We start from the raw sequence: 16,193 nt of genomic DNA, 5'->3' as shown, positions 1-16,193 counted from the left end.
TTTTCCCATTAGCCTTTCTTGAGGGTGCAGCTGCGTCCTTTGCATGGCAGGAAGGACTGAAGAATGTCAATCCATGAGTGAGCACTAGGGGGAGCGAGCATGCAGCGTGTCTGCATTGCTTGTGTTGGCGTCGCTCCCTTTTTTTTTTTTTTTGGTCTTATCTGTCTCAGCATCTTGAAGTGTCCTTGTTTTATTAGCGCACTGCATCATACTGAAAGCTGTTTCTGTTTTTGTTACTTTGAATACCGGACAGCATGGCGGACAAGTATAAAGCTGTGGGTTCAAATCCATTGTGTGTTCTCCTCATGCTTGTGTGCTGAGTTCATTGAAGCTCAAAATTGTCCCGAGATGTGCTTGTTTGCCCAAAATCAGCTGGGAAAGGCTCCGGCTCCTCCTAATTAACACAAGGATTTGATTTTTCGTTCGCCATCATCTGTCATTTTTACTTGAAGCGCCAACACTGCTAATGTTTTGTTAAATTGTCTGGTTGCCATGGTAACAGTGGCAAACCATTACAGCGCTGCCTGATGCACTTTCGGCTGCTTGTGAACAAGTGATATGTGTAATTGAAATGAAATTGATGAGAAAAGACTCGCGGGTGTGAGGATTGCGCTATAATCCTCTTGTAAAATGTTTTTACAGGTCCTTGCTGCTGTCTTGCAACTAAAACGAGTCCAATGCGACATCCAATGCGCTCCATCCCTCAAAATGTTCCCTTTTATTCAGACTTTGCTACTAATAGTGTTGTCACTTTTGAATATTTTTAGAATTGTTTAATCTATCTATTAATTTGATTCATTTAAATTTTGCTTAAAAGTGTATTACAAAAGTTACCCCCCGCCCCCCCACCCCTCGATTACGGTTAACCAGTGATTGGTGTTTATTTCGTACTTCATATTCATATACTGATTTTTTTTTTTTTAAAGAAGAAAAAAAGGGGGATTGATGTTGTACTATGTTACCGGGCATTGTTTTCCAAAGTAAAAACAGATGTTTGTCAATATCTTATTTTGATTAAACATAGAAGATAATCAGTCTTCTTTCATGAAAGACTACAGAAATCAGTAAACAATTCATGTTGATATGCTGAAATCAGAGAATTTGGACCATTAAAAAAAAAAAGGGTTAGGGTTACTCGATTATTAAAATAGTTGTGGATTAATTTGATAATTGATTACTAGTGCTGTCAGACGATTAAAACAAATCTAATTAATTACAGGATTTTTTATTAATTCATCTAATTCATCTATTTGAATCTCATATCTGCTAAATGTCCCCAAATAAATAATTTGAATTCTAGGAAATTACAAAATTGTAGTGCATGACTAATCAACTGAATCCACTAAGAAGAGAAGATTTGAAATCGACATTTATTTTGTTGGAGTGTGCTTCATAAATTGAAAATCAAAAGAAAAAGTTTAAGCACATCAACAATTAGGCCAGGCATAATTTTAAAAGATAATCTAAACTTCAATTTTGTTAAAAATAAAATAATAATAATAATAATAATTCATATAAACTTCCACAAGCTGAGGTTCGGTGTATGGAGGACATGAGATGAACTATTCGCATAAATAACACTAATTGCATTATAAATAGAAAAAAGTTCTAATCCATCATCAGTATTGCACAATATAAATCTGTTTGACATGTCAATTATTTTATCAAAAAGCTATAATGCTAAAGTTGTGCATAATTAGCGGATAGCAGCATTAAACAAATTGAATCTATAAGAACAACGTATTCTAAGAAATAAGATGCATCAGTTCAATTACATTCAAATGTCAAAAACAGCAGCTTCAGTGAGTGTTAATTGTATTTCAAAGAATCAAAGCTGGCTAAAAAGCCATGTAATGCATAAAATAATCATTAACAGTAAATCATCAATATCATCAATCACTTCAGTGATTGAGAAACATGCCAAAGCAAATGCTAATAACATGACTCACCAACTCGACTTTTCTACTCAATGCGACGGTCAATCGACGCAGTCCGGCACTGGCGGTCGTCTCTACAAGTTAACAAGTATTCATTTAAATTTTCAGGCCATAGCAGCGATATTTAAGATGGAAACTTTATCAAAACCCACCTCGACCAGCAACAAACATTTCCCTCGCATGCGCTGGCTACTTCCGTACTCTTACTGGTCCATGCAGTCACATGACCGCATGACCGAACGCGGCAATATGCCAAAAGATCATTAGGCAGACAAGAGCGTACACTCGCGCAACAGGTTGGGTTTGGTACCCACGTTACACAGTAATTTGCGTTTAAAGGCACTCATTTGTGCGTAATTAATTCATCTAGATTAACGTGTTAAACTGACAGCTTTATTGATTACTTGTTGATTAAATGATTTATCTTGACAGCTCAACAACTAAATTATTACTTCTTTGCTTCAGTTCTTGTTGCTTCTCCGTCAACATTTAGCAATGCTTTTGATTGGTGCTATCACTATTGAATGTTTTTCAAATCAATTATCCTATCGATTACTCCATCAAATAATAATTTGTCCTCATTTATTTTGTAAAATGCCTTTTCCATTAAATACATTTAAAAAACAATTCAAAATGTCTAATGTAGCCATTTAGGATTTAGTGTCTTCATTTTTTTTGTAAAACACTTTTTCCTATCAAATAAAATAATCAATTCAAAATGTTTAATATAGTCGTTTAGGATTTAAGAACACAACTTTAAGTGCAATATGAGGCAGAAACATTCTTATTTTATAAATGGTCCAAGTGTAAAATAACAAGGTATTAATAGCTTAATGTTGTGTTCCTATAATCTAAACAGCTAAATTTGACATTTTGAGTTGAATGTTTTTATTTTTTAATGGGCAAACGTGTTTTATAAAATAAAGTTCTATTTATCTTTTTTTATTAAAATAAAGAAAATACCTCAATTTGCAATTGAAGGCACATTCCTTTCCTTTAAACATAGAGAGTGAATTACAAAGTAGCATTGGTCCAGAATAAAAAAAAGAATTCAAGTAAGCCAGGTGTCAAACTCATTTACAGCTAGCAGCCAGACACTTGTTGCTCATGCTAACAGCTAGCCGCTAGCTACTTAGCATCCTAAATTAGCAATTGAACATGAGTTCAGGATAGCGTTGTTGACGTTGGTCGCAACCACAATGTCAATCAAAGAAACGTCTAAAAGGGAAGTCGAGCTATCCATCACGCTACGACGTGGGCCAACTTCAAAATAAAAGTGTACTAAGGCTATTTGCTTGCCGTCAATGTATTACTATATTTGGCAAACTTTATTTTGAAGTTAGGCTTAGCGTGTTACGTTGAGTATGTTTCAGCTTCCTTGACATGTCAGAATGATATAGACTGTGAATGCGCTCTTTTCTTTTCTTTTTCTCCAACTAATCCATGGATCACCTTCAGCGTGTTATCATCTGGCAACATGCCTTTTTTATTTTTTATTATTATTAAATATTCATGACTTCTATGGAAGTCATGATGTCCTGATTTTAGTTTTTCTATTTCAATGACTTTGTAATTAATTATAGAGTTGATTCTGCACTTACGCTTTTGCAAATGGCCGAGATTGAATGAATCATTTCCGAGTCTTGGCCTTGTAAATTTAAAAAAAAATAAAAAAATAAAAATAAGAAGCAAATAATGCCCCTTCTGAGAGCACTAACGGGCATTGGTGTAACGAGGGAATCATTTCCGTCCTCCGTCCCGATTGCCGCTGCCTCTCCTCTACAATATTGTTCAGCTGCTTCGCTCCCAGCAGACGATTGGTTTGAAAAGCTTGCGGCTGTGCATGACTTCTGAGGAAATACACTCTGGCTTATATTCCTGTGTGTGCGCGTGTGCGCACGCGCTCACACAGTGCAAATAGACAGACAAGCTGTGCTAACAAGAACGTGGCTCGTGTGTGTGTGTGTGTGTGTGTGCACAGAGTGATGTGACACACACACGGAACAGATCGAGCTTGGCTGCTAACAATGTTTTGTTAGGAGCTGCAACTATTTCTGCTGTATGTGGGAGGACACTCACTAACTGTGTCTCTCAAGAGCCGGGCCGGCAGCAGCGGCAGCAGCGGCAACCGCAGCAGCAGCGGCAGCAGCCCTCTTTTGTTTTACAAGCACACACAACACAGCTGCACACACAGCACAGCCAATATCGTTCTTTTCGCTACTGATAATATGCAAATGTTTCCTCTCCTGCTCACCGCGCTGCCTTTTCCTGTCAGCCGGGAATCCGGCTTTTCAATTTGCCGAGAAAGGACGAGATCTCTCCTAAAAAAAAAAAGAACGTTACCTGGAAGGATTTTGTTTTTTGTTGCATTGATTCTCGTCTCCATTTGCTCGGTAATGGACGGAGCGTGCGCGGTGATTTGATGCACGCCCGACAGCTCGCTTAGATCGTCAGATGGAGCCTGTAGATTGGAACGGACGTGTGACAAATTCATGGGGGAATAAATAGATAGTCGTGAGACCAGGATTGGGAATGGAAAGTTAAGATATGATCATATCTGAATATTTTCCAACGATAGCGATCACGCTTCAGAACATGAAAGAACAACTAATTGACCTTTCGCTGAGCCGGCCCCCCTAGCAACGGTTGCCAGGTTAGACGAACGTACAAATGATGCTTACATTGTCTGCACTACAGTCAGAGGTGGCAAAAAGACTCACACTGTACTACGCACCAAAAAAAAAACTCACTCACGAAAAAACAGCACAAAACACACACACACAAACTCCCACTCCCAAAAACATTACACAAAACACACACAAAAATTTCACTCCCACCCAAAAATGCTCACAAGCACCAACAAATATCTCACACAGATTTAAAAACACACCTCCACTCATGATATACTTCCACTCTCAATGCCTTACACAAAACATTTCACTCCAAAAAACTCACACTCACTCATGAAAAATGTTTTCTCTCACACCAAGAAACAGCTGTCACAAAAAACTCATCTACGCCAAAAAATTCTCACACTCACACAAAATAAAAAAACTGTCACACAAAAAAAATCACACACACTAAAATCCTCTCACTCATACCAACAAACCTCTCAGTCAAAACAAAACTCTGTCACACAAAAACAACCTCTCACCCACACCAAACAACTCTTGTCTCACAAAAACTATTAAACCCATTAAGTCTCACTCATATAACTGCTCTCGCACTCACACCAAAAAAGTTCTCACCCACTAAACTTCTCAATCATACAAAAAACAATCATTCACAGTAACTTCTGTCACAAAAAACTCACATGGTAATTTTTTTTTATAATCGACAACAAACGTCTTACTCGCATAAAATCTCTCACAAAAAATTCTCACATTCTTACTCGCATAAAAAAAAACTTCTGTCACAAAAACTCTCACACTCACTAAAAACTTTTCAACCACATAAAAAAATTCACTCACACAAGAACTTGCACGCCAACAAACCTCTCAGTCAAATCTGAAAGCCTCTCATACTACTCCAAAAACTCTCACACTCACCAGAATACTCTCACTTACATAAAAAGACTGTCACTTGCGCCAAAAAACATCATGCAACCAACAAAAAAAACTATCACTCACCAAAAACTACCCTCATTAACCAGTAAAACACACACATAAAAACCACACTCACAAACAAAAAAAATCTGTCACACACTCCAAAAAACTCACAATGAAAAACTCTCACTCTCACAAAAGACTCACATTGTAAAAATTTTTATAATCATCAACAAATCTTCAACCCCAGTCACATCAATAATCTGATAACACTTACTCATCCACACCAAAATACTCTCACTAACAATACAAAACCAAAAACTCGTACTCACTCAAAATCTCTGCACCAAAAAAATCACCTCACTCATTATAAAACAAACAAAAAAACTCACTGGCACCAAAAAACGTTATACCAATCAAAATGCCTTTCTCTCATCATATATTTCTCACATAAACCAACTCTTTACACACACACCAACAAATAGCACACTGTCTCTAAAAATATACTATATATCAGTCACACCAAATAGCTCTCTCTCATACAGCTAAAGAACACAACAAAAAACTCTGTCACACAAAAACTCGCACAGCAAAATTGTCATAAAACAACGAACCTCTGATTCACATTAACATCTCTCATTTACAAAAGCTCACATGCACTCTCACCCAAAAAAAAGACCTCACACCAAAAACCATACCAACCAAAAAACTCTTTCACCAAAAACCTCTCATATATATATATATATATATATATATATATATATATATATATATATATATATATATATACATATACACACAAAAAACTCTTATACATAACAAAAACACTACAACTCTCACGAAAATATCATTCGTTCCCAAAAAATTAATTCTTACACTCACCAAAGTATATGAGAGGTACAGTAAATGTTATTTTTGGTATGCACCTCATTATAATAATGCCTTGACCAGGAGCATGTTTTTGAATAATTTGTGAGGTAAAATTACATGCGATCATTTCAAGAATAGTAACCACAAGGTGCGGCTGATGATATGAGGTGCCGTGTGGGCCAAAAATAACATTAGCCTCTCATATTCAACCGAAAAAAAGTTTCACACTCGCCCCCAAAAACCTCACACACTCATACAAGTGTGCATCTCATATAATGATGCTCTTTTTGTTTTTTGCATCTTATTCCTTTGTGTAAAAATGGAGCCAACATTAATCACTTTGTGTGTGCTGTCTATTTCATCTCCTCTGACATTTGCTCCTTAGCCATTAGCATGGTCTCACATATATGAAAAGCAGAGGTGTGTGTGCGTGTGTGTGTGTGTGTGTGTGTGTGTGTGTCTACTTGTACATACTACATTGTGAGGACATACATCTTTAACCAACAGATTGAGGACATTTTTGTGAAATGAGGACATTTGGCCGGTCCTCACAACTCAAGACCTCTTTTTGAGGGTCAAGACTTGGTTTTAGAGTTTAGCTTTGAATTGGGTTATGGTTGAGGTTAGGGTAAGGAATAGGGGTAGGCAATAATTTTTGAGGATTGGGTTAGGGGAAGGGGCTAGGAAATGCATTATGTCTAGGGATGTCCTCATAATTATATGAGTACAAGTGTGTGTGTGGTCTTGTTTTTGTTACATAGTGGGGCCAACATTTTGGGATTTCACAGAGTTGTGGGGCCCACCCGTCCGTGTGGGGCCATTTTGCTGCGCCCCACAAGTTTAGACCTCTTTTTGAGGGTCAAGACTTGGTTTTAGATTTTAGGTTTGAATTGGGTTATGGTTGAGGTTAGGGTAAGGAATAGGGGTAGGCAAACATTTTTGATGGTTAAGGGAAGGGGCTAGGAAATGCATTATGTCAATGAGATGGCCCCACAAAGATAGTAAAACAAACTTGTGTGTGTGGTCAGAAGAGCTCATTGTGCTGCACAGGTAAAGCGAACCTCCCACATGGCAGCACGTCAGCTGCTGTCTGCGCCCACGGTCGTCATTATTGTAGCAAATCACCAGATATCCTTGAACGCTCCTGCTCGCTCGCTCGCTCGCTCTCCTCCTCCTCCTCCTCGCTCTGCCTGCCTCTCTTGCTCTCCCTCCGTATCTCTGTAGTCTTCATTACTCTGCACCTGTCAGCAGCGGACGGAAGCCGCGCGCTCATCCCTCCTTCCTCTCCTCCTTTCTAATTTACGCCCATGACTTCTGCCAAAGACGGCAGCGGGCCGGCCAAAGGCGCTTCGCAACCGGACCAGGTAGGACCTCGTCCGCTTCTCCTCCCCGTCTCTTCCAATCACATCAGTTTTGTTTTCACATCATTTGACACGATTGTCAGCACACTTGCGCTCGGAGTTGGCCGGCGTGTGAAAGATGCGCCGCGTGGAACAACTGGGGCACAACTTGAAATTAAATATTTGATGAAGTTGTTGTAACCTCAGCCCCCCGCGGAGCAGCCTGAGCTCTCGAGCCCCAGCCTTGGATTTCAGGGAGCTCGTCAGATTTTGGAGGAGCGCTGACGTAAAACGAGAGTGGAGGCTAACAGAGCGGGTGTTAAATGATGTGAGTGTCGATGGTAGCGTGGACGAGGCCGGAGGGAACGCAAGGGGGCTCGTTGCAATGGCGTGTGGACACGCACACTTTTTCCACAAGTGAGATCGTGGCTTGGATAATGTCATTGCGTGGCAATTAAATTCAAATTGTGTTTTGTCAACAGCTGGGTTGTTAATGTTGTCGCACAGCAGGTGTTTCATTGTTAAGTGGTTGGGACATTTTCAAGGTCTGTAAGCAAGAGAAGCTAACACAACACATTGAGATTCAGTGGGGGTATACAGTGAAGGCAACCAAGTTTAAATCCTACATTTTGTAGAAGTAAAAATTAGCCAAAAGCATATTTTTTTCATATGAAAGTAGGAATTGGATATATCATCAACCAGTGGTAACATATTGAAGGATAACATAAATCCAATCAAAGTAATTCAAGACAGACATACAAGGTGAGTCACTTTATCAGAGAAATATTTTGACCCCCGGCATAAAAGCAAATGAAAAAACGACGTACCTATTGCAACATTGACACTGATTATAGTTGTTATAAAAGTGGGAGCCGTACACTTTCAAACATCTCCAAAGGCTTTTCTTTTAATGCCAGCCTCCGGCATATTTGAGGCAGAATTGCTCCTCACAGTTGTAGGTGAAAAAAAGTCCACTGGTGCCAATTTTCTTTGCAAATAAATTACACATCTTTAAATTGTAATCGCCGACCCACTGCGCCTCTTTCATCAGATGAATGAAATGTTTTTGTTCAGTCTCTCTCTATAAATGTGACACCTCCCTGGAAGTCGCTTACGTATGTTGTAACTTACTGAATCCAAACGTCAAGTGCAATATGACGTTTCACCTCAAGGGGCGCTAAACTTACTTCAGCCTCTAAAACGTGTCGGAGAAAGTGAACTAGAGAAATTGGGAGAACATGTTCCATAGGATAATTTTAGGACGCTTTTTCCATTTGCTTCTTTTACTACATACAATTTCAACATTAGTTCTTGTCAGTGGCATAATATATCTTTTTTTTTTAAACCCTTGAACTTTGAGTTTGTTTGCATAATGAATGTTATGAAACAACCTAAAAAAATAACATTTTAATACATTCTTAGTGCCACCTTTTTATCTTATATTTCTAATAGTCCAATAGGACTAGCAAAGCATAGCAAGGCTTGAAAATAAATTAAAAAATAAATGTAATTTTTTTTTTTTTACTATCATAGATATTTTATGATTCTTGTATATTGTTCATTCAATTTCCAAACTGCTTATTGTAATGTAATTTTATGCTTCCAAGCCACTCTTCTAGGCTGAAGTACAATGTAAGCATATCATTTCCCATTCACAGTTCCGTTAAGCAAGTAGACTTTCTTGCCAGAGTTGCTGTCTTTGTTGTTCAAATTCTAAGGCTTTCCAGTCAGATGTCTGAAAAGTAGACTTGATCAATGATCACCCTAAATTAACTTAATTTCGGCGTGAAACGCTCCAGCCGTATCAATGTTAGCTTAGCTTAGCAATTAGCTTAGCTTCTCTGTCATTTCTCGTCATCCCTTTGTGGGAACAATACTTGTCAGATGTGTAGCTTATTCGCTGCCATGGAGGTGATAAATCAGGAGCAAGTCCGCTACGTGTTTAGCTACACTAGTAGCCAGCATAACATAATAGGTCGTTTTTAAAAGGTGCCAAATTACGACCAAGTGTTGCGTATTTTAGTTTAGCGACCTCTATTGGCCATGTTAAATAGCGCAAAAAATCCAAAAGCCATACTCAAACCCGGTCCGTCCGGTCCGGAGACGAGTGTTTATGTGACTGAGCTATTTAGCCAGTGATTGTTTTAGTGTTGTCTCCATGTTTTGTTCGTGTTGACTACGTGTTTTCTAGCGGTCTACAACCTCACTGTGCCTCATCCTAACCCCAACCATTAGTCCGACGGCGAATTCACATACATGTGAACACAAAAAAAACACTGAGATCATTACTGGCCCTTAAGCTCAGTAAGATAAATGTTTGTCTTCTGACCAGATGACCCGGGTTTCATTCCCAATACTTTTTTCTCGCTATTTAACATGGCTGAAAGAACATGGCCAATAGAGGTCGCTAAACTACAATATGTAAGACTTGGTCCTATTTTGGTGCATGGTAAAACAACCAATATGGTTGTCATTGTTTGAGGACAATTTATTTTATTTTTTATTTTTTTGAGAGAGCTCAGTATTGTTCTTTCGGTAATCTTACCGATTCAACATGTCATCATCATTGCTCTCTCTCTCTCTCTTTTTTTTTTTGTGTGCGCGTGTGTGTACATATGTGCGTGCGTGTGAGTTTGTGCTCATTAATTCACCTGGAACCTATTAAAAATTCCATACCCTTCACCTAAACCGAATACTTCAGAATCCCTATAAGTCGTGAAGTTGTCAGGAGACCCGAGGAAGGATCACAAGAAAAGAGAAATAAGTGAAATCCAGCGCCGACCAGACACCACCTGCGACACACAGGGTTACGAACCAGAATCTTTCACCAACCCCAAAAGCATATACATTCCAACAAATTAGAGAGACCTCAAGAGACCAAAGGAAAGACTAAAGAAAGGAAGGAAGGATAAATGAAGCAGAGTGAGATCCACAGACATCTGCCTCCACCGCTTCAACGACCAGAGGAAGAAGGAGATTGTGTTTGAATTTCGGTAGATGCTGGTGCGGTGGATCTGGCATGCATGAAAAACCTCCACCAAAGAGGGGAGCCATCAACCCCCGGCCAGGACAGGACAAGCACAACTCCCCCCCAGATGTTTCCGTTCTCCAACACGGCTGATATATGATCAGCTCATCAGCAAGCTCTGCAAAAGCCTGATAATGATCCTGCTGATTTGAATCAGCTTGTGTTGGAAGAGGGAACCCTCCAAAACCTGCAGGACTGCGGCCTTCGAGGACCAAAGTTTGACACTTATGGTCTACTGGCTGCGTCCTGCGCGTCGGTGACCTAAAAGTGCGTCCATGGGAGTCCAAGTTTTTGTAGTTTGGAAAAACTTTTTGCTATTCAATATGTTTTCATGAGGCACAAAACTTACATTTTCACCCGCCAATTGTGATGCATAACCACTTTTTTTTCGAGCTTTTCATAGGTGTAATGTATGTTTGGCTAAAAAGCAACCATATACATCACCAGAAAGTGTACAATATGTTCACTTCTTTACATCCACATTCGAGTTTTCTTGGCGTGTAGATCACATCACATTTGAGTATTTCAAATGGTTTTTTTTTTGCTGTGTCACACTGAAGCTTTCAACATACATAAGACCTCCCCCAAAATGGGGGGTGTAGCCAGGGTTGGGAGGGTTACTTTTAAAATGTAATCCGTTACTTGCTAAAAAATGTAGTTAGTAACGTAATCCAAGTACCATAATATTAAAGTAATGCAACTCAATTACTTTTGGATTACTCCAATATTGAGTATGCTCATGAAGACAAAATAAAAATAAATATCACCACAATATATATTCTATACAATGTGCCCCTGCTATTTGCAGGTGTTAGGGACCCGGGCAGCCAACAAATAGCAAAAATCCTTGTGTAATTAAAAAGCATGTAGGCTATATGCCATATGCTGTTTTCGAACTGTCACTGAAAGCAACCACACCTCACAGCTTAGACAGACAGACAGATAGATAGTCATCCAATGAGGATGACGATGCGTAAAATCAACTGCAAAATGAACTTTTAACCCAGTCACAAGTTTAGCCGTGTATATGCTATTTGTTTAGAAGGTGTAACTCGCATTATGGTTGTAGGCTAGCGGGCTAGCTAGCAAGAAGCTACAGCGCGTAGCATGCCGCTGGACTTTTAGCTCAAACTTTCGCTCGAGTAAATTCCAGTGAATACCGGTCGCCATTTCCTCCTCCTCCTCCTCCCCGTGAAGCGCTCTCTGTCTCTCGCGCTGTCTCTCTCTGTGTCTCTCGCACTCTCTCTCGTCGTAGAAAATGTAATCCTTGAAGTAATCCCCATTTTTAATAAATATACCTGTAATCTGAATACATGTTTTTTTCCTGTAACTGTAATGTAATACAGTTACATATTTTTGTAATCTGATTACGTAACGGCAGTACATGTATTCCGTTTCTCCCCAAGCCTGGGTGTAGCTACTGTACAAGAAAAGGTGGCGAGGATGTGTGATGTCAGACTTTCAAATGGAGGTTCTCCGAGTTGTGAAACGCGCTGATGTCCGTTTTCATTTGTCGGTCAGTGTGACCTGCATCAACTCGCCTACGCTGCTTTTCACCGCCAACAGCTTGTTACACTTGTTGTGTGCAACTCGGGGAATGAATGAATTACAATCGCTACAGCTTCAACGTTGACCTTGCTAACATCAACTCGCGATACGGGGGCTTGCTCTTAAATGATGCAGCGATATCATCGCCGCGAGCGCGGGAAGCACAGCTGAGAGACACGGCTGAGATTTGAACACTCCTGCTTTGAATGCATCAGCGCGTCTTTCTTTAATCCCAAATATAAGCCAATAAATAGACAAGAAAAGGGCAGATGTCTTCATTAGTGTAGTTGTTACGGGCACAGGGGAGGACGCTTCTCCGCTTTCTTTCTCTGATACGTGATCACTCGCTGAGCTTGTTTCGAGCTGCAAAAAGAAGGCACGTGCTTGATTGTGATGCTTTGAAGGCAACCCGGAGCGAGAGAACATTGCAATTGTCGCTCTCTACTTGAGTCTGCCTATGGCTGCAATCACACTGCAGGTCCAAGCGCCCCAATTTATTGATTCGGATTTTTGAAAAATCTATTTCCGCGTACATTTCAAGTGACACAAATCCAATATGACTGTGTTTGCAGTCATCATCCATCTACTTACTGTAGCACTTTTCCTCCTTAAGGTCACAAATGACGATTCAAGTGGGCATGGAAAAATGATCTGCAAATTATCATTCTCACACTCAGATCGCAACCAATCTTGAATATCATAGTACTTGCTTTATTGCGACATTCTAAAACGAGCTGCAGCTGCTGCTTTGCTGCATTTACTCAAAATATTAAAAACATAGAATTTCTTTTAGCCTGTGTTTATAGGTGATGTCATTTTGCCTTAATGTGCGTAGCTTCTATGCAGTTAAGTTCTGTGGAAGGACACCTCTTAGAGCTAACTTGCTAACTGCTAGCTATAAAGCAGGAGTGTCCAAACTATGGCCAGGGGGCCATTTGTGGCCCGCGATCCATTTTTCAGCGACTCGTGTCATATTCTGAAAATTACATTTGACATTTGACCACCAAGCTAGTAAAAAAAAAAATGATAATAATTTTAAAAGTGGAGGTGGACAGAGTGAGAACGGTGTCAAAAAAAACTACATGCCACTACTAATAATAAATGGTTCCATATTGTAGAGCTTTTCTAAATTTGCAAATAAGCTATTTATGTATAAAACAATAATATTACTCTTCAACACACTGTGGTAGATAAAGATCATTTAAAGAAGCAAAAATAGTTTCTTCCACTTTTTGCTATCAAGGCCCAATTTATGAAGATATCACATTAATGACCCTCAAGAAGTGTAGTGTTTAAAAAAAAAAAGTCACCTTACTACAGTTTGCTTGTGTTTTGGGTCTGAATGTGGAGATACAGGGGTGGACCTAGTATAATGTGATACAGGGCTCTTGGCCACCCCAAAATCTTAAAAAATCCTTAACTACAGTATTTGTCTTCTCAACTTTACCAGAAATCTGTTCCATAGTTTGTCAAATTAACCAGAAATTATAAATAATTTATAATTGCTTACTTCATTGATTTTAGCTTGTTAAAAAAATTTAAGTTAAAGAATTTTAAATGGCTCCTTCCATTTTTCTGTATGTCCAGATCATACTAGTGAGTATTTTTTAAACCACTTCTGGCTCTACAAACCCTAATTAAGATCCCATGAATGACATGCACCCATATAATACACCCCCCCCCCCCCAATATATAAATGAAAAAAATCGGTATTTGTGTATTACACGGTACTGGGACTTGCTGGTATCCTTTATTATCAGAGTGAGTAATTTAAAAAGAATACAGATTCAAAACATACCAATAAAGTGTCAATTTTAAATCCAGGTTAAAATCTATGCTGTTCGCTTGTACCTATGATTAAGGTACTTCAAAGTATTTTTAAAATCATGTTTTCTAAAAAAAAGAATAATAATAATTCTAACACTTTACACTCTTTTAGTCATTTTAGGAAGCCATTTATTTATTTATTTACTTTGCTTTTAAATCTCTTTAGCTCTGTAAGTGCTTTTAAATGTATTTTAATTACAGTATTTGAAGCACATTGACTTACACTGTGCATGAAAGGCGCTTACGTATCAGTGTTTACTGGTAAATGCCTATGTAAAAATGTTCCATTTCTTATTAATCCCCCTGTTGCCTGCGCCCACGTCAGGAGAATGTAACATTACACCGTCAGTGAGTTAGAAGCAAACAATAGTACATTAATAACAGGACTGAATGAAACGTTATATAGCCCTTAGTTGGCTTGGGCTGACTCATCCCGCTATTGATTTAGACGAGGGTAACCTTCACATTGCTCCACTGGCCTACCAGCAGTTATTTTTGCTTTTGTAATGATGGATGCATCTCCTAGGTATCACATTTAGACAATATTTAGATTTGATTTCTCCATCCAGATTGTGTCACTTGAAGCATTCAGTCTATATCCAGCCTACGTGTTATAGTATGTTTTATTGTAATCCCTGAAAGGCTACAAGTGCTCAGCAGTAATAATAAGAAAAACCTTGTGTCCGATAAACGTTCAAATCTAAATGAGTGCTGCCTCAACAAATCTCCCCAATGTTAAACCAAATTGAGCACTCGAGGGACCTCTAATGACCGATGTTACCTTTGACCTCATTTACTCCACAGCAGTCGTCTCCGGGCAGGTGTGCTCTAAAATCAATACGCAATTACCTCTGCTATCCTTTCAAGTTAATAGGATTCTTGCTTTGATAAAACACAAAAAAAGTTATACATATTTATTGGCTGAGGTTATACAACTAGTGATGTAACGTTAATGGCAATATCACGATATTAACCCTTAACGCCAAACATATCATATTAAATACAAGACATTTTGAGCCCTCTATTTCATGAGTATAATATATATTTTTTCCCATTAAAACACTGACGTATATGATCTGACGCATGCTTTACACAGATAATCCATTAGAGGGCAGTATCAACCAGCAGATGGCTTTTCCAGAGACCTTCCAATATCGCCCCAATTGAGAAAGGAGAGACACCTCTCCTTTTTTAATTGTGGGCAATGGTCTTTCTGATTTTTGGAAATACTAATATGTTTGATATGTCTGTTTATCATTACATTTTTGACCGTTATAAATGGACGAATTTAAAGTATTGTGACCAAATGTATCAGATTTGATACAAATCAAAAGTCATATGTGAAATTTGATTTTTGTTTGTTTAAAAGGACCAATAAATACAATATTTACAAAGAATCAGAATTTTCTCTCATATATTCCATGGTTCGGTCTTTATAGGGTTAAAATTGCCACATCGTCATGTTACGGCGTCTGTTGAAAAAATACTATATGGCTTTCCATAGTTTCAGTTCCAGCACTCTCTGGTGGTTAGTTTATTATCGCAATTTAATTTTAATTAGGCGTGTTTTGGCTACATACGTTTAGTACCGATGCTAGCCAGATGAAGGGGAACCTAACGCGTCCACAAATTGACTTGATTCACAACGTGTGCGTGCCTCGGTTCTCACTCTCCATCAATCAGTTCATACCAGCAAATATTTTTCAACATATCCGTCAAACATTATGCTTCAGTGAAACTCATTTTGAACAACATAGACCATGATACTTAAAGTGACTGGCCAGTCCTATTTCTTTGTTACTGCTATCATGTACAAAAACACAATATTGTGCTTTTTTTTTTTTTTTTTTTTATTATATGAGCTTTTTTTAAACTGTATTGTGAATTTTTATACAGTATTGCCAACCTCTACACAATATCATGCCAGTTAATGTATTGTGACGTTTGGATATAGTTACATTTGTGGTTTGTGGTTTTATTGAACATATAGACATAAAGAGAACACAAAACATATCACAAGTATAAAATAGAAGTCGTAATAAAAATGAAAAACAAGAATAGGAAGAAAGAAAAGAGTTTATATGTTCAAAAGGGTTAG

The 16,193-nt window shown here is 38.5% G+C and overlaps 1 protein-coding gene across 7 annotated transcripts in view; it reads left to right on the top strand.

The window, feature by feature from the left end:
* Positions 1-16,193, top strand: part of dpp6b (dipeptidyl-peptidase 6b) — a 122,807-nt gene that overhangs the window by 57,317 nt on the left and 49,297 nt on the right. The window contains exon 1 of one of the 7 annotated variants that reach the window (XM_086080094.1): positions 7,534-7,716. The exons of the other annotated variants lie outside the window; for them this stretch is intronic. Coding sequence (XP_085936220.1) covers positions 7,660-7,716 — 57 coding nt within the window. The 5' untranslated portion in view covers positions 7,534-7,659. Of the gene's footprint in view, positions 1-7,533; positions 7,717-16,193 lie in introns of those variants that run through there. 7 annotated transcript variants of the gene reach the window in all.

Source organism: Leptonotus elevatus, chromosome 1, assembly GCF_054856555.1.
Source record: "Leptonotus elevatus isolate MCC_2025b chromosome 1, RoL_Lele_1.0, whole genome shotgun sequence".
NCBI classification, from domain to species: Eukaryota; Metazoa; Chordata; class Actinopteri; order Syngnathiformes; family Syngnathidae; genus Leptonotus; species Leptonotus elevatus.
Note: the sequence above shows the minus strand (reverse complement) of the source record. Positions and strands in the feature narration are given on the sequence as shown.